Source organism: Schistocerca piceifrons, chromosome 4 (assembly GCF_021461385.2).
Source record: "Schistocerca piceifrons isolate TAMUIC-IGC-003096 chromosome 4, iqSchPice1.1, whole genome shotgun sequence".
Taxonomy (NCBI): Eukaryota; Metazoa; Arthropoda; class Insecta; order Orthoptera; family Acrididae; genus Schistocerca; species Schistocerca piceifrons.
Genome location: NC_060141.1, coordinates 146,615,482 through 146,642,547, shown reverse-complemented (window position 1 = coordinate 146,642,547; position 27,066 = coordinate 146,615,482). Strand labels below are relative to the sequence as shown.

At 38.6% G+C, this 27,066-nt stretch overlaps 1 protein-coding gene across 7 annotated transcripts in view; it reads right to left on the bottom strand.

Moving 5' to 3' along the window:
- Positions 1 to 27,066, bottom strand: part of LOC124796349 (DNA primase large subunit-like) — a 189,125-nt gene that overhangs the window by 55,944 nt on the left and 106,115 nt on the right. For 5 of the 7 annotated variants that reach the window (XM_047260496.1, XM_047260492.1, XM_047260493.1 and 2 more), the window contains one exon: positions 25,062 to 25,503. The exons of 1 other annotated variant lie outside the window; for it this stretch is intronic. In XM_047260496.1, the coding sequence (XP_047116452.1) occupies positions 25,216 to 25,503 (288 nt within the window). In that variant the 3' untranslated portion in view covers positions 25,062 to 25,215. Of the gene's footprint in view, positions 1 to 25,061; positions 25,523 to 27,066 lie in introns of those variants that run through there. One more of the 7 variants, XM_047260497.1, reaches the window with a different exon arrangement.

Genomic DNA, 27,066 nt, shown 5'->3' with positions numbered 1-27,066 from the left:
GCCACTCAATGCTTTTGAAACAAATTAATTTTTATGAAGAGACTAAAAATTTACTGGTAATGAGTGGAGGGTAAGATTATAACTTACATCACATTCCTTGGACAGATACTGTACACATACATTGCCGTCTTTGCATTTTGGGTGTTCATTTCTCCTCTAGATAAAATAAATGGGCCAGCTCTCGACTCTAACTGTGAAAACAGACTGTATTTACCACAATGTGGCATGGATAAGGAAGCATTTCTGTTATAGAAACATATGAATATGCAAAGAGGGAAGACAGAAGTGGTAGCCCTGTTGGAGAACACTGAGGAGAGAAGTGAAAAGTAAAATATAGGAATGATTATTTTAGAACTGAAGAAATAAAGAAGACAGTTCCCCATATCATTGTTCATAAATGACAAAGAAAAGGTATAAAATCCCTCATACAATAATTACATTACTTTATTGTGCACCGGAATAGAGCTTATAATCGTTACTTAATAATGTATACTCTTTTGTTGTTGTTGTGGTCTTCAGTCCTGAGACTGGTTTGATGCAGCTCTCCATGCTACTCTATCCTGTGCAAGCCTCTTCATCTCCCAGTACCTACTGCAGCCTGCATCCTTCTGAATCTGCTTAGTGTATTCATCTCTTGGTCTCCCTCTACGATTTTTACCCTCCACGCTGCCCTCCAGTACTAAATTGGTGATCCCTTGATGCCTCAGAACATGTCCTACCAACCAATCCCTTCTTCTAGTCAAGTTGTGCCACAAACTTCCCTTCTCCCCAATCCTATTCAACATCTCCTCATTAGTTATGTGATCTACCCATCTAATCTTCCAGAAGCATGTGTATCATGTCTGAGATCAGTAACTCTGATAATAAAATTAAAGCAATTTGGAATATTATTGAAAGGGAAACAGGGCAACCAAGAACACAGAAAGACTTTAGTGCCATAAAACTGAATGACAAGTGTACTAACAAACAATCAGAAATTGAAAATATTTTCAATAATCATTTTTTAAATGTTGTGGAGAAAATAGGATCTAGATCTTCGCTAGAAGAGGCAAGGCTACTAATAGAAGAGGCCATACCTGTGCAGTTTGAAACAACTGTAATTCCACCAACCTCTCCCTCTGAAATCAGTAAAATAATAAACTCACTGAAAAGTAAAAGCTCTTATGGAATTGATGGCATTTCCAGCACGGTACTTAAAGCTTGTTCCCCACAGATAAGTAGGATTCTCAGCCACGTATGTAATAGCTCTTTGTAGCAGGGTGTTTTCCCCGATAGACTAAAATATGCGATTGTAAAACCATTGCATAAAAAGAGGGATACGTCGGATGTCAACAACTACCGCCCAATCTCTCTTCTGACAGCTCTATCAAAAATTTTTGAGAAAGTAATGTATTCAAGAGTAGCTTCCCATATTTGTAAAAATAAAGTACTAACAAAATGTCAGTTTGGTTTTCAGAAAGGCTTTTCAACAGAAAATGCTATATACACTTTCACTGATCAAATATTAAATGCTCTGAATAACCGGACATCACCCATTGGTATTTTTTGTGATCTCTCAAAGGCCTTTGATTGTGTAAATCATGGAATTCTTTTAGATAAGGTAAGTCATTATGGTTTGAGGGGGGCAGTGCACAAATGGTTTAATTCATACTTAACTGGAAGAATGCAGAAAGTTGAAATAAGTGGTTCATTTAATGTTAAAACATCAGCTGATTCCTCAAACTGGGGGACTATCAAGTACGGGGTCCCACAGGGTTCGGTCTTAGGTCCTTTACTGTTCTTGATATACATTAATGACTTACCATTCCACATTGATGAAGATGCAAAGTTAGTTCTTTTTGCTGATGATACAAGTATAGTAATAACATCCAAAAACCAAGAACTAAGTGATGTAATTATAAATGATGTTTTTCACAAAATTATTTGGTGGTTCTCAGCAAACGGACTCTCTTTAAATTTTGATAAAACACAGTATATACAGTTCCGTACAGTAAATGGCACAACCCCAGTAATAAATATAGACTTTGAACAGAAGTTTGTAGCTAAGGTAGAATTTTCAAAATTTTTAGGTGTGTCTATTGATGAGAGGTTAAACTGGAAGCAACACATTGATGGTATGCTGAAACGTCTGAGTTCAGCTACGTATGCTATTAGGGTTATTGCAAATTTTGGTGATAAGAATCTCAGTAAATTAGCTTACTATGCCTACTTTCATTCACTGCTTTCGTATGGCATCATACTCTGGGGTAATTCATCATTGAGTAGAAAAGTATTCATTGCTTAAAAATGTGTAATCAGAATAATTGCTGGAGCCCACCCACGGTCATCCTGCAGACATCTATTTAAGGATCTAGGGATCCTCACAGTATATATATTCACTTATGAAATTTGTTGTTAATAATTCAGCTCAATTCAAAAGTAATAGCAGTGTGCATAGCTATAACACCAGGAGAAAGGATGATCTTCACTATGCAGGATTAAATCTGACTTTGGCACAGAAAGGGGTAAATTATGCTGCCACAAAAGTCTTTGGTCACCTACCAAACAGCATCAAAACCATAACAGATAGCCAACTAACATTTAAAAATAAATTAAAAGAATTTGTAGATGACAACTCCTCCTACTCATTGGCTGAATTTTTAGATATAAATTAAGGAAAAAAAAAAGGACAACTTAAACATTAGTGTCATGCAATATTTTGTGTAATGTAATATCTTGTACAGACATCTTTTATTAACCGGACACGTTCCACATCATTACGAAGTGTCATATTCATGATCTATGGAACAAGTATTAATCTAATCTAATCTAATCATTCTTCTGCAGCACCACATTTCGATAGCTTCTAATCTCTTCTTGTTCAAACTATTTATCGTCCATGTTTCACATCCATACATGGCTACACTCAATACAAATACTTTCAAAAACGACTTCCTGACACTTAATTCTATACTCGATGTTAACAAATTTCTCTTCTTCAGAAACGCTTCCCTTGCCATTGCCAGTCTACATTTTATATCCTCTCTACTTCTACCATCATCAGTTATTTTGCTCCCCAAATAGCAAAACTCCTTTACTACTTTAAGTGCCTCATTTCCTAATCTAATTCCCTTATGTTCCAAATAAAAGGCTTTCCCTGTTATTTTTATTGCGTAAGATAGGACAATAACAATAGAACAGCTAAAGAGGAAGAAATTATTCATGGAAAGCTAAACATGAAGCAATTAACGTGGAACATGGTGGTCATCACTGCCTAATCTGGAATGGTAGTAGATTCTCTGGGGGTCAAATGCTTTTATCATAGCAACATTGTATAGCTGTGTGTACTACACAGGATTTGCTGTTGGTATAAGGAAGGCATGATTTGAATGTATGGATGAGTGAAAGAATTTCAGTTAAATAAGAACAAAAACATAAAAAACTGAATGGAGATTTATTCCAGTAAATATAGTCTAAGGGATACAGGCATAAAGCTGCAGTTAGTGCGAGGCCACTGACAGCCATATTGGTAGGGAATGATGCTCAAATAAGGAGAAGAAGGGAGATACATGTAGTTGGGTCGAGGGCTAGCAAGAGGGTGTCCCAGTGGTGCCAGTGCATTCTCATTAATCTGTTCTGCATCCCCCACGTGATCTTTCACAGCCCTCTGACTGACTGCTGGAGGACACTTCACAAAGCATGGCTAGTCAGTCAGCAGTACTCACTGTGACAGAGTTACTTATATGGTCTGAGTGTGGACAGGCAGTAAGATCCAGTGAAATCCGGTGTGCACTAGCCTAAGTCTAAGCACAACCTTACAGTGGAACACATATATGCTGCATCAGAATGAAAAACTGGAAAAACAAAAGATTTTTAATCACTGATAAACTTTTCCCATCAGTCTGGCAATCCACCCTGCACAGTCCTGCGTACAGTGGGTTTCTTTGATATCGTATAGTTTTATTGCTTATGAGATGAAACTGATCCTTGCTTGTAGTTTTGTGTTTGTCCAGGTCAGAGTTTACATTTTGTTTCAAGTGCTTGGGCCATCATGATCAATTTAAAAATATGCATATTTATAGTGGTTAATATTTCAACTGTTTGGCATAGACTGCAGCATGAGCCTCTCGGTTTTGCACCACAAATTATTTTTGCAGCACAACTCGAATCTAGGCCGCACTTTTTTCCCGTTTTTGTAATCCAAAAAACCGCCTGCAGCTTATAATCGAGAGCAAAGTAAGCGGAAGTTCTGAAAAATGTTGGTAGGTGCCGCCACAACTAACTTCTGCCATCGAATATATGTAGCGCTATACAGCCATGCTTTTCAGCCACAAAGATAAATACTGGCGCCAAAACCTCTGCGTCAGTAAATAAATTAAAAGATAGAAGAATGTAAACATTTTCCATGTATTCTTTCGTGTTTGCTGCTATCTCATTTAAATCCTGTCTGCCTAATAAACTACGAAACTAGAGTGAGACAACAGTAAACACGGAAGAATATACATATCATGCCATGTTTATATTCGTATTATTCATATGCTGATAGTGATACAGTCAGAAATGAACCATGGCAACTGACTAGATTTTTAAATCTAAGATAAATCTAATTTCGGTGCAGAATGCAATGTACTAAAGAGGCCTCTGCAAAGATTTTCAAATGGAGAAAATTTTTAGCTAAACTCGTGTCCAGAACATCTTCTATCATACAAAGTCTATTATTTGGTTCTTGTTGATCATTATCAAAGAAAGTAGCAGTGTAAGTAACAACAAATAGCAGTCTCTTGCCATTGTTATGCTATTATTTGGTTCTTGTTGATCATTATCAAAGAAAGTAGCAGTGTAAGTAACAACAAATAGCAGTCTCTTGCCATTGTTATGCTTATGAGACAATTCCTCTCTTTTTTTTTATTGTAAGCCGCAGCAGTGCACACAAATGCAAGCCACAACGCGAACGGCGACAGGTCGTAAACACTCATTATCAGAATGCGACAAACAATGCATGACACAGTACAATAATGCATTTTGAGCGTAGAGTGACGTAAATACCTATAAGAAAGAGAATGGCACTTATCAGATTAAAGCAAGATAAGCAATAGATTCAAACCAGACGAAGCACATGAAAAAGGAAGGGTACCCATATAAATACGGGCGGAGCGCCTGACGCATAGCAATGGCTACCTGGTAAAGCTTAACTTATAAGCTTACGACTCAAACCAAACTACTGTAGCTGTATCTTCATACATTCGACCTCAATTGTGTCTCATGTTACAATGCGCCAACTTTGTTTCGATTTGCAGGTGCGGTCTAAAACTTTTCGCTCCCTTTGAATTTCGAGTCTCAGACTTCAGGTGCGGCTTAGATTCGGGAAATTTTTTTTCCCTTGATTTCGAGTCTCATTTTTCAGGTGCATCTTAGATTCGAGTGCGGCTTCGATTCGAGTAAATACGGTATCTGTAACTTTGAAAGCTTGTAAATATTTGCTTGTGACACCCTCTACATCTATTCCATAGTTTATACATGGGATCAGTACATGATAAGCAGTCCACAGTACATGGGCATAATTGTAGTATTTGCTAAGCATAATATTTATTACAAATAAACAATGAGATGACGAAAGTCATGGGATAGTGAAATGTGATGGCGATAGTATTGTGTACACAAGTTATAAAAGGGCAGCAAATCAGCAGAGGTGTTATTTGTACTCAGATGATTCATGTCAAAAGGCTTCTGAAGTGATTATGGCCACACGACAGGAATTAACAGACTATGGACGTGGAATGGTAGTTGGAGCCAGACACATGGGACATTCCATTTTGGAAATCGTTAGGTAATTCAATATTCTGAGATCCACAATGTCAAGAGTGTGCTGAGAATACCAAATTTCAGGCATTACCTCTCACCACAGCCAATGCAGTTACTGATCCCATCACTTAATGACCAAGAGCAGCTGTGGCTGCATAGTCATCAGTGCTAACAGACAAGCAACATTGCATGAAATAATGGCAGAAATCAATATGGGACATACGACAAACATATCCATTAGGACAGTGTGGCAAAATTTGGCGTTAATGAGCTACGGCAGCAGACTAATACAAGTGCCTTTGGTAACAGCACATCGCCTGCAGCATGTCACCTGGCCTTCTGAGCGTATCAGCTGGACACAAGATGACTGTGGTCTAGTCAGATGAGTCCAGATTTCAGTTGGTAAGAATTGATAGTAGGATTTTAGTGTGGTGCATACCCCACGAAGCCATGGACCCAAATTGTCAACAAGGCACTAGCGGGCTGATGATGGGTTTCTAATCGAATGCACTGGATCCTCTGGTCGAACTGAACCCATCATTGACTGGAAATTGTTATGTTCGGCTACTTGGAGACCATTTGCAGCCACTCATGGGCTTCATGTTCCCAAACAATGATGGAATTTTTATGGATGATAATGCACCATCTCACTGGGCCACAGTTGTTTGTGATTGGTTTGAAGAACATTCTGGACAATTCAAGTGAATGATATGGCCACCCAGACTATCTGACTTGAATCCCATCAAACATTTATGGGACATAATCAAGAGGCCAGTTTGTGCACAAAATCATACTCCAGCAACACCTGCGAAATTATGGATAGCTCTACAGGGTGTTACAAAAAGGTACGGCCAAACTTTCAGGAAACATTCCTCACACACAAAGAAAGAAAATGTGTTATGTGGACATGTGTCTGGAAACACTTACTTTCCATGTTAGAGCTCATTTTATTACTTCTCTTCAAATCACATTAATCATGGAATGGAAACACACAGCAACAGAACGTACCAGCGTGACTTCAAACACTTTGTTACAGGACATGTTCAAAATGTCCTCTGTTAGCGAAGATACGTGCACCCACCCTCCGTCGCATGGAATCCCTGATGCACTGATGCAGCCATTGAGAATGGCGTATTGTATCACAGCCGTTCACAATACGAGCACAAAGAGTCTCTACATTTGGTACCAGGGTTGCGTAGACAAGAGCTTTCAAATGCCCCCATAAATGAGAGTCAAGAAGGTTGAGGTCAGGAGAGTGTGGAGGCCATGGAATTGGTCCGCCTCTACCAAACCATCAGTCACCGAATCTGTTGTTGAGAAGCGTACCAACACTTAAACTGAAATGTGCAGGAGCTCCATCGTGCATGAACCACATGTTGTGTCATACTGGTAAAGGCACATGTTCTAGCAGCACAGGTAGAGTATCCCGTATGAAATCATGATAACGTGCTCCATTGAGCGTAGATGGAAGAACATGGGGCCCAATCAAGAGATCACCAACTATGCCTGCCCAAACGTTCACAGAAAATCTGTAGAGCAATGAGTCGCATGTCAATACAAGCACCGAAGTCAACATTACCTTCCTTCAATTGGGCCAACTGGTGGTGAATCGAGGAAGTACAGTACATACTGACGAAACTAAAATTAGCTCTAACATGGAAATTAAGTGTTCCCGGACACATGTCCACATAACATCTTTTCTTTATTTGTGTGTGAGGAATGTTTCCTGAAAGTTTGGCCGTACCTTTTTGTAACACTCTGTAGAGGCAGCTTGGCTGAATATTTCTGCATGGGACTTCCAACAACTTGTCAAGTCTATGGCCCATAGAGTTGGTGCACTATGCTGGGTGAAAGGATGTCCACCACAATATTAGGAGGTATTCATGACTTTTGTTTCCTTAGTATGTATTCAAGACAGTTTGCTTGTCAAACAGTGAACATGCATACCTGACTGAAATGTATCGTGTAATGTTATTTCCAGGAGTTTTACATAGTTCTCTTTAACGGTAAAGCACAATTTTATTTCAATAGCTGCCTGCCTTCTGGAGTTAAAATCAAGTACTGCTGTTTTCTTGGTGCTGATACTGAGGAATGTTTCACTGAAGTACAGAACTATTTCATTTGTAATAGAGTTGCCCAATATTTGTAACAGCTCATGAGCTTTATGCTTGCTTGTAATAGAAGTATAATCAGCACACAAAATTACCTTCAACTTTGGTCATTCACATAAATCAAGAAAAGGAGGAGTCCCAGTTGCAAGCTCTAGGGTAATCCATATTTCATATCAGTAAAGTTAGATCTGTGCATGCCACTTGCCAATTTTAATAGTACAAATTGGCTTCCCTTAGTTAGATAAGTTGTTATTTGACCATGAACAATGCCTTTGGATGCCCTGTTACATAATTTCTTTAAGAGTATTGATATAATGACAGAGTCAAATGCCTTTTCAAGATCAAGGATTATGCCTGTAACATATTTCTTGCTCTTGATAGCAGTTACTACCTCATTAATAAATTTTTAGAGAAAGATTAATTTCATGTCCCAGCACTGTTATAACTAATCATTAATGTATTTGGGCAAGTAATCAAGTATGGCAAGCGTACAAATTTAGAGATCAAAACTTAAAAGTTTACTATCAAGCAGACAATGAAGTGAAAAAAAAAAACATTATTCAGTAAAAATAATGTGCATCTATAATGTCATTCACTTGCCTACATTTATTTTCATTGCAAGAGATACTGAGCAGTAAACCTGGAACTATAGCAGGAAAGACATCACTATTCAAGACTGCAAGAACATATTTCATTACAGAGAAAATTCCTGTGATAGCACTCATTTTTTTCTTTTATTTAGCTGGGCAAGGTAAGTCTGTCATCTTGAGTGCAGTTCCAGAAGTGTTGCAGTGGCAAATTCTACTTCAAGAAACAAAGTAAAAGGAAGTGCAAATGAATTGTGGTTGACCAGGTCATGAGCAATCTGATAACACAGCCACATTTAAGGTATGCTGAGTGACACAAGGCAGCTTAGTCATGTCCCATAGGACAACTATAGAATTTCCCCCTAACCAACAGATTGTTGCATAGCAATCACACTTCCTGATTATAGAAGTATAGTTCATTAACAGTTGGAGTAAATAAATAAAAAATAAATAAAAAAATAAAAAAACAAACATATCACTGACTGATCTGGTTGTGTCTTGTCGAAGTTTTACATAGTCAAGGTTACAGGCATAGTATTCAGTATGTACAGTAAAGCACTCCACAACCGCCAGAAATGCAATAAATAACTCCATTTACAAACTGGACTCAGCATGGTCTAAATTGTTCAAAAGAGAGACAACATAAAATAAGTAATCTCAGTTTGTGTTACCCATTAAACAAAACAGCTACTCTGAAAGTACTTTGACACTGACTCTTACTGTGTTTTTAATCCTTCACACACTATCAACAGGAGAAAACCACAATTATCACTGAATCATCATTTACTACAGTCATTAGATCTGAAGTTACTTAGCAACAAAATTAGTGATCAGTGTAAATAAGTGTGACATTGGCCTGTAATAGAAAGTGAAGTAACTTATGTTTCTGAGTGATACTGTTTTAAGCCTTCCAGATTCAGTGAAGTTCCAGTGTCTTATATGGGATTATGAAGTGGTTATCACACACAACTGTTCAAGACAACCCAAGCCACTAAACACATTAAGATGCACAGACAACAGCTGTTCCAGTTTTGTACAACACAACTGCCATATGGCTCCTTTCAGTCACTGGGGGAAGCTGAAGCAGTTATAACTTGCCTCTCAATAGGACATTGCTTGACAGCATATGGGTATCTTCTCTGGTGAGGTAGTGGTAGCAGTAGTAGTGTGTTCATAATCATTGCCATTCAACAGCTCAGTTATCAGTAACACTTGTTTACGAACATATGGATTTATTGAGCTGAAGTCTTGCTTATCAAGCAATATCACTGTGATAATGTGTATGAGGTCATACATCAAATGCTGTTTAAGAATGTCAAAACTTAGGAGGATGAGGAAGGTTGCTTCTTGAGGACAGACTTGCACACTAAATTCATCCTTCCAGACATGGCCAATGCTGACAACGCCAATCTTATTTCTGTCACACGTTCAATCCATTCCACAGCTTCAATTTCATCTTTGAGAAGTAGCAGTAAGAGACAAATGACAAACATTACAAAGAACAGGTAAATGAAATTCCACTGCAGAGTGAAAATTTCATTCTGGATACAGGTAAATGATTTAAAGAAAGTGCAAATATAACAAAATTGTGTGTGCTCAAGAGAATTAACAATATTGACTCTAATTTAGACACCATCTTATATCTAGCCAAATATTCTTCATATTTTACATTATGTTAATTAAGACACACATTTCATAGGAGGTCCTATACATCTTAGCATAGTTATTGCATAAATAGTGGAAACAGTAATAGATACTGCAGAAACAACACTTTTATACTCATTTGTGAAAAGCAGGATACTGGGGGGGGGGGGGGCGGGGGGGGGGGGGAGAGAGAGAGAGAGAGAGAGAGAGAGAGAGAGAGAGAGAGAGAGAGAGAGAGAGAGAGAGAGCCCATCAAGGAGAAACTTCAGGTATACAAAATGAGCCAATGCATACATTAACAAGAGTCAAGCAAACAATATATAATATTAAGAAGAAACTATCAATATACCCCTGAACATTATTCATGCTTACCCCAGGTACATTTAATCACGTAATTAGAAAGCAAGCTACTGCTTTACAAAAAGCTGCTGTCTCCTCAATTGAACTAAAGGGTTGTTTCTTATCTCCTATTTACAACTTAATATTTATCTGATTACATTGCTTTTTTCAGATAAAATAATTACCCACACTTGTAACAAAAGAGGTGACTTCACAGCACACTTCTACTTGTCATGTAGCTTTACAGTCAATCTATCTGTTGACTTTATTTTAACTTTTAACCCAACTGTGCTTCAAGAAATTTCACACAGGACTTTTCATTTAGTCTATGACAATGTCTATTTCTGGTGCTAACAAGCCTTTGTAAAATTAAGATGTTAAATGATTGCTGTGATTCAGTTGTAGCATTTTTAGCTATAATCTGAGCTGTGCCTGGTAATATTAAGTTTGGATCATTGATTAGCATGCTTGTATCATCAGCAAAGATTGTAATTTATGAACCACTCTTTAAAAAGTCATTGTAAGATCACTTGTATAGGTTAAGACCAAGAGAGAGCCCATTACTTATCATTGTGGGACCCCACATGTTATGTACTATTTCATGGCTGCAGCACAGTCTGTCAATAAAATCCTCTGTATCTTATGAAGGTAATACTCCATCAATGCAAGAGAAATGCCAATGTCACAACAGTTTAGTTTGTCAAATAAAATTTTATGATCCAGACAGTTAAAGCCTTTGGCAAGGTCGCAAAATGGACCAGTAGGATAATTTCTCTTGTATACCTCCGTCAGGACTTTGTTTCTGAGGTCACATATTGATTTTTTTTTTTTTTTTTTTTGTGGAGAATCCTTTACAAAGGTCAAACTGAAAAGAAGTTAACAAGTCTTGCTCAAATAAATGCATCAATATTCTATCATAGAGCAGATTCTCAAACCATTTTGAAAATACTGCAAGAAGTTAAATAGATCTGTAATGAGAAGTGACATTTTACCTGCAGTTTTATAGGTAGTTGTTACTATAGCATGTCTTAAGTCTATCAATAAATATGCCCTGATTTATAAATTGAGTACAATGATAGTTCCCCTCAAGTCAGCAGAAAATTTAATATGCTCCTAGAAACACCACCATAGCCACTAGAATTATTACTTTTTAGTGATCTAATGAATTCTGTAATTCCCTTTCCGTTTTTCAAACCAATGTCTGTCAGTATCATATTCAGTGCCTGCACAAGCACACATAATACAATCTGTATTTTGTTGTTTATTAGAGGATCTGATGATTACTGTCACTGGGAGCAAATAATCCCTGAATTTCATGGCCAATGATTTGAAAGTATCACCATTTCTTTCAGAGCTAATTTCTGGGGGTTCAATTTCATTTGGATTACTATTTTTGTTTGTTTCTTGTTCAACAATTTTACAAATTGTTTATGCATTATTCTTCAAGTGTTTCATTTTATGAGCATAGGGCATATGTTTTGCTTTTTTGACAACAGAATGGGGAATATTACTATACTGACAGTGATGGAGTTTAAATCCTTGCCTACAACTCACCCTCAGAATTCCTATCACAAATACTTTAATCTTTTACAAATCCAATACATATACCATACATATGTAAGTAAAATCTACAAATTCCTATCTGGGCCGTATTTTTCAAAACATTATTATTCCATGTATAGGTTACGGGCAGCTGATAAATATGTAAATAGAAATATATTATTAAAGAAATATTCAAAATGTACTATTCATAAAAACCACACACACTTCAAAAATTTGACCCTGTTAGTAACAGTTTGTTTTAAAATTGACACATCATTTGAAAAACAGCATTCCTATCCGTATTAATATGATCTAGGATTTTTTTCCTAGAAACTGTGTAATTAGAAAGTTATTTTTATGCAGAATTATTGATCCAACAGCCCACAGGTGTACTGCCGGTTCCTAGTGTCCAATGGGCAAAATATTTCCGTGATCAAACAAGTGGCCGTCATCAGATGTGCTGACAAACTGAGCTGAGGATGTGCAGCCAACTAATATCCCATGCCCCCACAAGCTGCTCCATCTGTGGTGCTCACCTGAGGCCGGCAATCACAGTGACACTAGCATCGGCGACTGTGATGGCTTTGATGTAAGTTCTCTCTCTGCCATGGTCGCCAGATTGTTTTGTTTGCTTATAGTTTTCTTAATTAAACTCGGTGCTGGTTCCCAAGCCTTGCTAAGATTATAGCCACAATCTCGGTTGATGAGATCATTCCTGGTATGAATTCCTATGGCCTGTCTAATGATGCTGTCCCAGTATTTGGAAGTCTGTGCCAAGATACTGGTACATTCATACTCCATTGCATGATTCTCAGACAAACAGCACTCAGCGACCGCTGACTTGTTGGGATACATCAGTTGATTGTGAATCTGGTGTCTAGGCAACGATCTTTGGCGGTGTGCCCTGTCTGTTCAATATATGTCTTCCCACATTGACATGGAATCTGGTATATGCTGCTCTTTTGCAAACCGATATCACCTTTGACACTCCCCAGTAATGCTCATGTTTTACTGGGCGGGCAAAAGACAGTTTTTACTCAGTGCTTCTTCAATATGTGCCCAATGTTTCCTGATAGTGTGCCAGTGCGCGATATAAAGGTACGGGCTGCCTCTCCCTCCATGGCTTCTTCCGTTTCCTCAGATTGTGCTGTTGTGGTGGGGTGGACAGCGTGCATAATCTGCCATTCTGAGTACCCATTTGTTCAGAACACAGTTCTAAGGCGTTCCAGTTCCTGGGCCACACTCTCTGCATTTGAAATGATATTCGCCCTGTGTACTACTGTTTTTAGTAGCCCATTCCTCTGTGAACGGTGATGGCAGCTCTCTGAATGCAAATACACATCAATGTTTGTTTTCTTCAGATATACACTGTGGCTGACTGTGTCATCAGCTCTTCTCTTGACCATTACGTCTAGGAAACGTAATCTTCCTTCTGCTTCAGTCTCCAACATCTCTGATGTTGGGATGTATGGAGCTCAACTGTGTAAGGAAGTCAAAGAGTTTGTCCAATCCATGGAACCAAATGACAAACGTGTCAGCCACATAATGGGGCAAAAAAAAAAAAAAAACCACACACAAAACCCTTGGGTTTCCATTTGGATGATGTCAGTGTTTCCTCCTCGAAGTATTCTTATACAAATTCATGACCACAGGTGAGAGTGGGCTGCCCTTTGCAACTCCTTCTATCTGTTCGTAGTGTTCTCCATTAAACAGAAAATTTGTGGAGGTCAGCACACGCCTGAAAAGGTCGATGGTCTTCTCGTCGAATTTCTGACGAATAAGCTCTAGTGACTCTCGTAGAGGTACCCTGGTGATTAACAAAATGACATGAAACCCAGCAGGATATCTGAGTCTTTCACCCTGAAGCGGTCGAGGCATTTGCTCACATAGAGGCTTAGTATTTGCGTCAGGTATTTTTTCAGCAAATATGAAGGTGCCCTAATGTTTCTGACAATAGTGCGCAACTCTTCAGCATGAGCACTCCGCAATCAGCATCTTCGGTGGTGCAGCTTGTCGAATTTCTTCATGCTGCGATACATCTCCTTCCCGTAAAGTTGTATTGTGTGACGTGATGTCGAGCGTGTTCTGCCAAACTTTGCTAAGGTCAAGCATCACATCGATTCTGGAACAGCCAGGAGAATTAAGAAGCGAGCCAGCCTTTCATTGGTAGGTGAGAGAGAGTACTTTACCCACCGAACCCTTGAGTACAATTCCCAGGAGTTATTTACACTACATTTACAACTGGCCAATCATTTTAATTCCTAGACCTGGGATTGGATTGGATTGGACTGGATTGATGGTTTTACCTGGGTGGCAGCCCATTCCGCCCATAGAAAGGCCACAGGATATCAAATATCAGAAATATCATTACTGGAGGCCCCATGCAAGATGGTCATCAATCTGACTGACACGGAGTGGAGTGATGATGGGGTTTTGATTCTGGAGAAGGGACTTAACTTTGCTTCCACCCCTAAGTACACACTAGTTGCAGACATCGTGCTGTTGAATTATTTGCGGTGCGACTGCCGCCTGAAGCAGTGGAAGAAGTACATTGTGAAATCTGTTGTCCTCTGATGAGAACTAAGCCTACAAAGTCAAACATTACCAGCAGAGAATGGGAGGTGATTCAGGACCTGAGAGAGTGCCGTGAGATTGTTGTCTTATCATCTGCTGACAAAGGCAACACTACTGTCTTTCCCACAAAGACTACCTTAAGAAGATGCAGAGCCTGCTAGATGACGCCTACAGGAAGATCAACACTGACCCCACAAAGAAGATGGAGAACAAGACTAGGCCTCTTCTTCAGGATGTGGATTTACCACACGATGCTGCCAAGAAACTGTTACTGCCAAGACTTTATAGACTCCCTGTAGTTCACAAAGATGGGGTGCTAGTGTGCCCCATTGTCAGCAACATTTGGGCACCTAAATATTTGCTGGCAAAATACCCAATGGAAATACTAAGCCCTACGTAGGTAATTGTACACATATTATTCACAGTTCTGTGGATTTTGTAAAATGCCTTGCCAACTTCGGGGTGAAAGACTCAGATGTCCTGGTGAGTTTTAACACTGTTTCATTAATCACCATGGTACCTCTATGGGAGTCACTAGAGCTTATTGGTTAGAAATTTGATGAGAAGACCACTGAACTTCTCAGGCATGTCCTGAACTCCAGGTACTTTCCATTTAATGGAGAATACTACAAACAAACAGAAGAGGTCGCAAAGGACAGCCCTCTCTCGTCTGTGGCTGATAATTTGTATATGGAGTACTTTGAGGAGGAAGCCCTGGCATCATCCAAATGGAAACCCACGTGTTTTTTTTTCTGTTATGTGGATGAGACATTTGTCATCTGGCCCCATGGAATGGACAAACTCCTTGAATTCCCTACACATTTGAACTCCATACATCCCAACCTCAAATTCAATATGGAGACTGAAGCAGAAGGAAAATCTCCATTCCCGGACATCATGGTCAAGAGAAGAGCTGATGACACCCTGGGCCATGCTGTGTATTGGAAGAAAATGCACACTGACTTGTATTTGCATGCAGAGAGCTGTCACCACCCTCCACAGATGAACTTTAGTACAAAGGGTACACACCATTTCAGATGCACAGAGTTTGTCCGGGAGCTGGAACACCTCAGAATTGTACTAAATTAATAACAATAATAATAAAATGAAATGAAAAATAAAATAAAAACGGGTATCCAGAATGGCAGATTAGGCATGTTTTCCGCCCCACACAACAGTATAATCAATCTGTGGAGGGGGAGGAAGCCACAAAGGAAGAGGCAGCCACTGCCTTTACACCATACATTGGGGCACTATCAGGAAAAATCAGACGAATATTGAAGAAGCATCAGTCAAATCCATCTTTTGTCTCCCCAATAAAACATTATTGGGAAGTGTCAAAGACAATCTCAGTTTGAGGAAGACCGGCATGTAGCAGATTCCATGTCAATGTGGGAAGACATATATTGGACAGACAGTGCACACCTTCTAAGATCATTGCTGAGAACACCAGAGGCACACTTGACTGAGGTATACCACCAAATCAGTGGTCGCAGAACACTATTTGTCTGTCCGCCCCCGGTAGCTGAGTGGTCAGAGCGACAGAATGTCAATCCTAAGGGCCCGGGTTCAATATCCGGCTGGGTCGGACATTTTCTCCGCTCAGGGACTTGCTGTTGTGTTGTCCTAATCATCATCATTTCATCCCCATTGACACACAAGTCGCCGAAGTGGCGTCAAATTGAAAGACTTGCACCCGGCGAACGGTCTACCTGATGGGAGGCCCTAGTCACACTATTTGTTTGAGAATCATGCAAAGGAGTACGAGTTTACCAGGAACTTGGCACAGACTTCCAAATACTGGGACAGTATCATTTGAGAGGCCACAGAAATTCGTACCAGGAACGATCTCAGCAACCAAGATTGTGGCTATAAACTTAGAAAGGCTTGGGAACCAGCACTGAGTTTAACTAAGAAGACTCTCAGCAAACAAAACGATCTGGCGATCAGGGCAGAGAGAGAACTTACATCAAAGCCATCATGAACACTAACATATCTGCGAACACCGATGAGTGGGCACAGACCGCAGACGGACCGGCTCATGGAGGCAGGGGATATTAGTCGGCCACACATCCTCAGGAGCTCAGTTCATCAGAGCACCAGACAATGACAAAATGTTTGATCACCAAAATATTGTGCCTGTTGGATACTATGAACCGTTAGTACACCCGTGGATTGTTTGATCAACAAATACACTGGGAGAAACTGAAGAATCACACAAAATTATTATTTATTAGAATTCCAGAAAGTTTTTATCTTAAAATGTAATCCATCCAAAAATGCAGTGTCACTTTACTTTTATTATAATTTCTGTTTAGACGCTGTGATCAAGCCTGTGATGGTGATTCTGTTATACGATACTTTTCTTCTATGATCTGCACTTAAATGGTCAGTATATTGTATTATTAACATTTGACCCCTGTAGTCAGATAAACCATTGACTATTGGTTTCACTGCAGCTTTTGGGTCTGCAAACAGCATATGGCCATTGTACAATTTCACTACAGCAAATTATACATAACTAGACATAACCAGCATCAAGTGGTGTCCTCCATCAGTACCATCCGACAAGAAATCAACATTAAAGTTTCCACAAAAAATGATTCTCGAGTTAAATCTGCATAACTTTATTAAAATTGTCACTTGCAACTCTGTGAAGCTTAAGAAACTCTCTGCTGGCAGCCTGTAAATTTTTAGTACTGTAAGCACGAGTGTTTCCTGATCCATTATTGTGGTGCAGTACTGTAACAGCTATTCAACACTATAAGAATTAACTTGAAAGACCTGGCTTAATTCCATTTTTGGAATATGTAGGCACTTCTTTCTTTTTACTCATTCTACAGTCAGCACAGAATAAGTGGTATTCATAGCGAGAAAAAATGTGGGTTAAAATTTACTGATTCTGTGAAGTGAACTTTGTGTCCCAAACCTTTATCGTTTAATCCCCTCTGAGGCTATGCTCAATAACAGCCATGCAGAACCAATTCCATGCAGTTATTATGTAAAAGAAATGTGAACATTAGACAGATTTTTTAAAATGGGCTTACTAAATGAAACATTTTATGGCAGTTACAAAAGGTAGTTGTAAAGTTTTAAATACCTCTTAGAAAAACAATGTTTCATCATTAATTTTTTGTTCGTTTGCAGGCACACAGCTGCAGCCCTAGCACACACTGAAATTTCCACACCACTGTACCATAGCACACAGATTAGCCAACACAAAACAGTGCTATGGATTATTGAAAATGAGTATCATGTAGTAATTGATTATTAGTTTCCTGTATGTGAAGGTGAACAACACTGCAACAGTTGATGCTAAATTGATGAATTGTATGGCATCAGTTCACTATCCAATGACACTCTAATTATGTGGTTCAGATGCCTTGGTCAAACATGTCTGAATGATGAAGACTGAAGTCAAGAATGTGGAATTGTAAGAGAAGTGGACAACCTGATGGTCAAAGGTCTAGCGCATCACATTTATGGTGATAGGCGGAGGAAGAAGAAGAAGTGAAGTTCAGTCATGGATCAGTTTTCAAAACCTTTCATGACATTTAGAACCCACTGGTTTTCTCAACTGCTCACACTAATTCAAAAAGCCTATTGAACACAAGCAGCTGTGTCAGGCCAATCCAGATGATCTATTTAACCACCTAACCATCGAATGTTCATTATGACTGCAAGGCAAAGCAAGTGGTGGAAACTTGAACTCCTCACTACCTAAGAAGTGGAAGAACAGATTGTTATAAGCAGGTTGACAGCAAGTGTTTGTTGAACCTGCTATAGTGTGGTGCAAACCGGTTATGTTCATAAGAAGTAAACTGTCATGGTAAGATACAACTGAAATCTCCTGACAGTATACAGAAGGCTGTCAAGTCAGAGTGTCCAAGGGGGTGTTTTGGCTCCATACAAACGCCACACTAATTCTGTATGGGACAGTCACACATGCTGGTTGCTGGTTCATTTGGTTGCCAAATTTTGCCTTTTGTAAAGTGACGCAATTCCACGATGACATCCGCCCATATTCTGCGAGACTGACAAAAATCACCATGCCGGATCTTTGTTGGGGAGTCATTCTGCACCCACCTTACTCATCTGATCTCGCACCCTCAGACTTTTTACCTTTTCCACTCTCTATTGAACAACGTTTAAGCAACTTCCTTTCCAGATGAAAATGCACTCTGCATATGGCTTGATGAGTTTTTCGTCTCAAACGAGTGATTTCTACAGTATCGGAATTGAAAGTTACTGCAGCACTGGCAGACTGTTGTAAATAGTGGAGGAGTATATATGAGGGTAAGTCAATTATTATCCGCAATTTAGTTATATTTTTGATCATTTTGGTAGTATTGTCATTTTACGTTGATGACATATGCTTTGTTTATTTGTTGTTATATCTTTGCAATTTTCAAGCTGCTAGGATAGTTTTGTTATCGCTGATATACTGTTAATCATGGCTGCTCTGCTGTCTATTTGCACCAAAGAAGAGCAATGTTCAGTGACCTGTTTTTTGTGGTCGGAAGGTGTATCGGGCCGAAATTCAACAAAGACTTTCGGTACAGTGCAGGAACAGTGTTTTGCCACAATGGACGGTCTACGAATGGATTGAAAAATTCCGAAATGGTCACACAAGTGTTATGCACGATGAAGGAACCAGACCATTTACTGACACACATGAAGAAACCATTGAGGATTCACATAAAATGATTCTCTTAGACAGACAATTAACTATTGACCTAAATGGCACATCGCCTACAAATTAGTCACGGTTCAACCTACGAAATTATCCACAACAGACTTGGGTTTCATAAAGTTTGTACAAGATGTGTCCCAAAACAACTCGCACAGCTGCATAAACAAACGTGCTTGGACATCTGCAAAAAAAAAGTTTGGTTCACTATGGTAATGAAGGGGACAACTTCTTAGACAGGATCATTACTGGTGACATGGATCCATTAATACAACCCAGAGAGTAAATGGCAGAGTGTGGAATGGAAACATCCAAATTCACCATGCAAGAAAAAGTTCAGGACCCAACTGTCTGCAGGAAAACTTATGCTTATGGTCTTTGGGACACACAAGGTCCAGTACTGGAACATTATGGGGAAAGTGGCACAACAATAAACAGTGTACATTACAGCGAGATGCTTCTTGCCTGGCTAAAGCCTGCAATTCGAAGCAAACGCAGAGGATTGCTGTCAAAGGGTGTTGTGTTGTTCCACGACAATGCCCGTCCGCATACTGCTGCCCACACTGCTGAAACACTCCAGAAACTCAAATCTGAAGTACTGGATCATCCTCCATATAGTCCTGATCTTGCCCCTTGTGACTATCACTTGTTCGGTCCACTCAAACGGGCATTAAGAAGAAAGAAGCAGGTGCATTTCAGGCTTGGAGCTCAACCAAGAACCTTCTTTTATGAGGGCATCAGGAAGCTTGTACAATGATGGACCAAGTGCATTGAAATGCAAGGAGACTGTGTCAAAAAATGATGTTCTTGTAAGTTTCCTATTTGATTACAATAAAATTTTATAACTACTCTGCAGATAATAATTGACTTACCTTCGTATTATTGATAACTAAAGTCTCTGTTATGTGTATCTGTTGTGTTTATTAAATGTATGGAAAAAAACTACGAACTTATGCAGCAACACAATAGCGTAAGGTAATACTGTGTATGTGATTTAACTGTATGGACACCCACAGCTTAGCTGATAGATGTTAAAAAAATTCTTTTATAAAACGATCTGAGAAAGCTTCTGGAAACTGCATTTGTTGTTGATAATCCTTTATTCCAGGGTTATACAAGACTAGTTTTATGATTTTGTAATTGCATCTCCTTCAGGTGAAAGAACCTACAAAAACGTACCATGGGTTAGGAGCAAATTAATAACAAAAATGTGGGGTACCTAAACCAGAAAAAGAGGGAGTGAAACACTCAAGAGTTACTGTAACATCAGGCCATTGCAACATTACAGTCTCCCACTGTTCAGATGGCACTTGTCTTTAGCACTTCCAATTAAAGTGGATGCTGAGTAATCCATAAAAAGAAAACAAAGAATTAGTGGTTGTAGGCCGTGTAATGCTGCCAGTTGTGTTTGTAGACCTAAAAAGGAGATGTACTGTAAGAAACCTATTCAACAGCAAATAACTCTTTCACCAGTAAATCAGTTAAACAAAAAACTAAATTTGCACAGGATGCCCTATTATGGGAGAATCTCTGAAAAAAAAAAAAAAAAAAAATAGAGAAACAGTTAAAGCAAAAAGGCATTTTCCCAGCATTTTTTACTCCTAGAGGTATTGGCCTGCGATTCTGTCATAGTGTGCGTGCCAATTTCAACAAATGATTTAGCTGCCATTTCTTGTAATAACTGTTCAGACCCCATTACATTGCACGAACAGAATGCAGTTTCCATATTGTCTGTCGAGTTCTAAATCTGCTCTTACCGCCTATTTATATGATACTGAACACACTGTTTCCGACCTGACAACAAACTTAAAGATTTTACTTAGTGGCAACAAGGGCCATATCCTTAACATTTTGCCACAAGTCCAGACCTTGCAGTCCTTACAACAGTTTCCTGGCCAACTTTGAACAGCCAGTTGGAACTTAATCATGCCATCCTTTCATATTCTGATTTCCTATGCCCCCCATTCCCTTCCCCTACTCGTGTTCCCACCATAATCTCATCACAGGTGATTTTAACTTTTGTGTTTCTTGCTTCTATTTTCTTTTTTATTGTGTACTGGTCTTTGCAAATTCATTCTCTTTGCCAGCCTATCTTTTTACATTAATTATTATTTATACTATTGGAACATTTATTTGTCCCCTTTCAGTATCTCTCTCTCTTCGAAACCCCATCGGGGTTTTTAGTAACTTTGAATAAATGTTAATACTTTTATCCAACCTTGTTTTTATGGCCATTTTGTAATTTCGACATCATTGGTGTCTCATCAAAATAATGTTAAATATTTTTATCTTAATACTTCGTACAGTACTGCTGCAATTTCATGATTTTATGTACATTGGTTTTGTTGCTGTATTACTTATGCTTATTCCTTTTGCCAAGACATTCCTGCTTATGTAAGGGCTCTCAACCTTTGCTTTAAAAAGGTATCAATATTACTTCCTCGCTACTTCTGTGAACTCTGTTGAAGTATTCCACTACTACTCACTTGCGCTCTCATGGCACATTGCCCAACATCAGCTTCTCCAACACTTTACTGTGTCTACATATTCATGTCTTGGCATGACCTTCCTGCTGCAGGCATGGCCACAGTCACAACATGTAGCTTTTTCCTGTTTTCACTAGTTTCATAGCACTGCTGAGCCACCTTTTCTTTACTTCAGCAGCGTGAGTTAATTTCCCCATACTCATTCAGGTTTCTAACACTATATCCCTTTTTTTAAGTCTATAAACATGACTTGCAGTGTTCAGTTACATGGCCTACAACAATTCTTAGTTTTCTTTTTCTGGATTATTCAATATCCATTTTAATTTGCAGTGCTAAAGACAACCACCATAAAAACATTTGGAGACAGTACTGCTTCAATAGACAGAGACTTAGCTATGTGAGTATGTCACTCACTCTCTCCCTGGTTTGTTATCAATTTGTTCCTAATCCATGTTTTGTTTTTGTAGATTTTTCACCTGAAGATGCAATTACAATATTGTAAAACTAGTTGTGCATAACCATTGAATGAAGGGTTGCCAATAGTTAGTGCTGTTGCCTAAAGTTTTTTTAGAAGCTTAAAAAAATTTATATATATAATTTAAAGAATTTCTTTAACGTGTAATACAGTGTAGTCTAATTAAATCTGACGATGTTCAGGGAATTAGATTAAGAAGCAGGAGACTAAAAGTAGCAAATGAGTTTAGCTGTTTAGGTGACATATTAATTGATAATGGCCCAAATGCAGACTGGAAACAGCAAGAAAGGCTGTTCTGGAAATAGAAATATGCTAACATCAAATATAAATGTAAGTGTTAGGGTCCACTTTCTGAAAGTATTTATGAGGGGTGTTGTATGGATGTGAAATGTGGATAACAAATAGTACAGACGAGAAAATAATAGAATCTTCTGAAATTTCGTGCTACTGAAGAATGCTGGAGGTCAGAAAGGTAGAGCAGATAACTAATAAATTGTTATTTTATTGCATATGGTGAGTCATGAAAAGGTATGATGCACATCTTCAAGATGGGACAATCACTGAAGGAATATTGCTAGGGGAAAGTGAACAAAAAGTTTTCATTTGAGGGTGTTTCTGCAGCATATATGCAAAATATCATGACTCCAATGTTGGCATATAAGCATCAACATGTAAGCAATGGATTAGTGCAACATCTGTATCCTTCCGAAGTGCATGACGGAAATGCAGAAATATGAACTACAATGATATTATTACTAAATGTGGCCATGCAAGGCCAAGCAGCTGTTATTCTATTTTTGGCTGCCGAAGGACAAACACTGGCAGACATCCATTGGAGAATGAAGAATGTGTATGGGGCAGCATGTCTGTCGAAAACCACCATTGCGGACAAGGGGTGCTGCTGCTTCATGATAATGCACATACCCATATCACAAATGTCATACCGTAGAGGTTACTCCAACTCAAATGGGAGACACTCGAGTCCCTACCCTATAGTCCTGATCTCTCGCTGTGCAATTATCACACTTTCCGTCCCCTGAGAAAGGCCTTCAAGGATCAACAACTCCTGTCAGATGAGGATGTGCAAAAGGCAGTTACAGACTTCTTTCTGCAGAGGAGATAATGTTTTACCAGCGGGTGTCTTCACCCTGGTGCAATGGTAGGATAATTGCCTCAATGCTCATGGCGATTTTGCCTGATTGGCATACTGATTCTGGACTGTGTGGCCTTCAAATGAAACTTTTCGATTCCCCTTATACAGACTTGAGCATGAATATAGATGTTCTGGGGATCGCCAACATGCTTTGAAGGGTCGTACAAGTTCTCATGTGACGTGCAAAAATAATTTTGACAATAGTTATTTTCTGGTGTAAAGAGACAAGTGTTCTTTTAAGATTCATTGTATTCTATGTTGAGAATCCGTGTTTGGATGTTCTGATTGACAGAAGCTGTGGTCAGTTTGTGATGTTCATGTTTAATGTCAATATGCAGTTTATTAACATGAAAGGACATGCTATTTTTTAAAAAAAGTTACAATGGGGGAACTGAGTTTCTTAACAGGAATAGCATTGCAGCTCATTGGGAGGAGAAGTCCGGCACGCCTTCAAGAGGTCACAGTCATGAATATAAAAAGGTAATGAAGAAACTGCAATAAATCATACAATATCCAATGGAACACCTTAAGAAGGAGACTAAGGTCTGACTACAGGAAGCAACTTCAAGTAAATGCAAGTTGCAATAGCTTAGAAGAGATGATTGGAACTGCAGAATATAGAGCTGCATGAAACCTGTCTTCGGACTGTAAACCACAACAACAATGAATATATGTAACATGTCTTAATTATTTTAGTTACTGCATTTACTTTTCATCTTCATTCATTTTCTCTCTCTCTCTCTCTCTCTCTCTTTCTCTCCCTCTCTCCCTCCCCCCCCCCCCCCCCCCCCTGCTTTCCCCTTTTCCCATTAGTTTTTCCTCAATCTTTTTTCCCCTCCCAGTTCTTAACTGCACTAATAATTTCATTTCTCTTCCTCTTCATTCATCTTTAGTTCTCACTCTGTCATCATCTGTGGGCTGAAATTGACAAAATGATTATCAGAGTACTATTGTGTAGTTCTGATTATCTCTGGAGTCTTCCCCTTCATCTTAGTCTCTCCTTGTCCTCACAACAGGCGAGTCCCTCTCATCCTTGGGTCTAAGTCTTTCCCCTTCCTTTTTAAGATTCCTCAACATCTCATCTTTTCTCCCCAAAGAAACAACTAATAGTTCCAAAAGCTATAATAGTTGTGTGTACTATTATGTGTATGTATCAGTAGTACTAAAAATTTCACCTCTTTAAGATAAGTACTATCTCCTAACTTTATATAACACTTTGGACAAAAATTGATGTATTATAAAGTTTATAGTAATATTACAGCATGCATCAATTATTTAATCAATAAACAAGCACTGATTATTCCTCTCTACAACAGTTTATACCAAAAAGCTTTACAAACTATTGCTAATATTCCAGGATAATTTTTCGCTCTGCGGAAGAGTATGCACTGACATAAAACTCCTTGATAGCAGATTAAAGCTGTGTGCGGGACTGAGATTGAAACTTAAGATCTTTACCTTTTGCAGGAAAAGTCTTGGTCCAGTGCATGGTTTTAATCTGCCAGGAAGTTTCTTATTACTAACATTCCTTACTGCCTTGAACCTATTATGTCTTTTCAGTGTTTGACAGTAATAGGAACAGTGACAGATTTCAGGCTTAATAGACCAGTTGCAATGATTAAATACTGGCATACTTACAGCCAAAAGACAAGGTCTGATGATATAAACACATGACAACATTATTGTTAAAATCCAATATATTATTTTCATTTTACAAGTTGGGCTCCACACTGTTCTGTCACAGTATGTCTGTCTGAAAGGAATAGATACTTTTTATTGCAAACAGCCACAATACATTGAAATTCAAATGTCAGTCTCCACAGCATTACTTGGTTACTGCAGCATACTGTTCATGTTATCCTTGGACTTCAAAGCCTTGAGAGCACAGCCATAGTACTGTACAGGAGTTGAAAAATGTGGAGAGAGCACACTGTTACCTAGATGAGATACTGTCAAATGTTTAATACAGGCCACTGTAGGAAATTCACTTGACAAAGACAGGATCTCTTCAAACACTTGAGGATTTGAGGTTACTTTTTGTGAAAGGCAAGACCGTAGACGATCATGATCAAAGTGCACAAATGGACAACCACCTTCACCACTGGCAGTTATAGTGTGATCCTGCAATTATAATAACCACCTGTGAGAAAAAGGACTGGAAGAATTATTTTTGATTTATCAGTGGCCATGCTGAGTGACAAGCTTATTTCATTTGTATGACAGGATAAAACTACAGCAATGGCAACATTCATGAAAAAATAACTGCTTTTGACAGATCAAATGATAACATAATTAACTAAACACTCATACAACATATAGTACAGGGTGCTGTGCATTATGTGAAAGTTGTTTAGGATATAAAAAGTGCACACATGCATACCCTCATGCACCAGTAGTATAAAATTATTCTCTGTCACACAATTTATTTACCTGAATTTTCCCATCTCAAGAGTAGTTAAAAAAACCACACTGATAAACTTGTGAAAATCTCTCTTACTGCTTTCCATGTTATCATATGTACACAATATATATGAATGAAGAAAATTTTCATTTTCAACAACACGGACACTATACTTTTTATGGTGTAATACTGTGAAAAGCATGAGTTTAGCAGTCCGAAAAGATCAAAATTTATGTCATGCTTCATCTTTTATCAGTTTTTAAAGATTATATTTACATGAAAAATGTTCAAATTTACTGCTGGTTTTATTGATACATTCCAGCTTGTGGAAGTTACAAATGATGCTGCGTAATTAAACTCAGTTTGAAAGTTGTACAAATGTCATGTAAAGAAGATGGGGCATTAGAAATTTTGAAGTCTTACATGCCATTCAGGTAAATGACATTTTACACTCCTTGTGTAGTACAAGCAAAAGATGATTGTGACAGAATAGTGTTAAATAGGGGTAAGTTGTGTAACATATACTGTGTGCTGATGTTTGTTTTTTTACATACAGATATTAAATGGGAGGTGTGGAATATGAGAAAACGGCAAGAGGTGGCGACAAATAATCGGCTTCACCTAATGTGGACAACCACACTCTCCAAGAATGAAAACAAAAGACAATATGGCTTTGTGACAAATGAAATGCATTGTAATCTTGACTGTCATGTTGAGCCTTCGAGGTGTATCTCATATGAAAAGTTGTGTTCTTCTCTAATTCATGAGTCAACCGAATGATCTGTACACCCATTCAAGGAAATGTGTGTTTGTAAAAGGAAAGTAGTGGATGTGCTTTCTCATGATGTATGTCCAAGTTATCTTCTTTTGTTCCAGTAACAGCTGTAGAACACGAAGAAGTCAAGCCTTTTCTCAGCTACACATGGGGTTTCAGAGGACTTATTAGCAGGACCTTTACTTCAAGTGAATCAACTATTGGATTTAAAGAAAAAGGTAAATACATGAGATATTACATGGGGTGACAGATCTCATGAAGTGTTTTGATTCAGCTTCATCTACAAGGAGCGAGCCAGCAGCTAAATAAAATCCTAAATCAACAAGAAAAACAATTTAGTTTAGAGGTGGATATGAAAGACATTCATTGGAAGCTGGACAAAAATAGCAGATACCTTAATAGTGATATCACCTAATGATGTAAGATAGATAAAGGAGCAGGCAATCAGAGTACGTGTGAATCCATGAGTAGGTTGGTGGTTCACTGCACTTCCTTAGACACACTACTT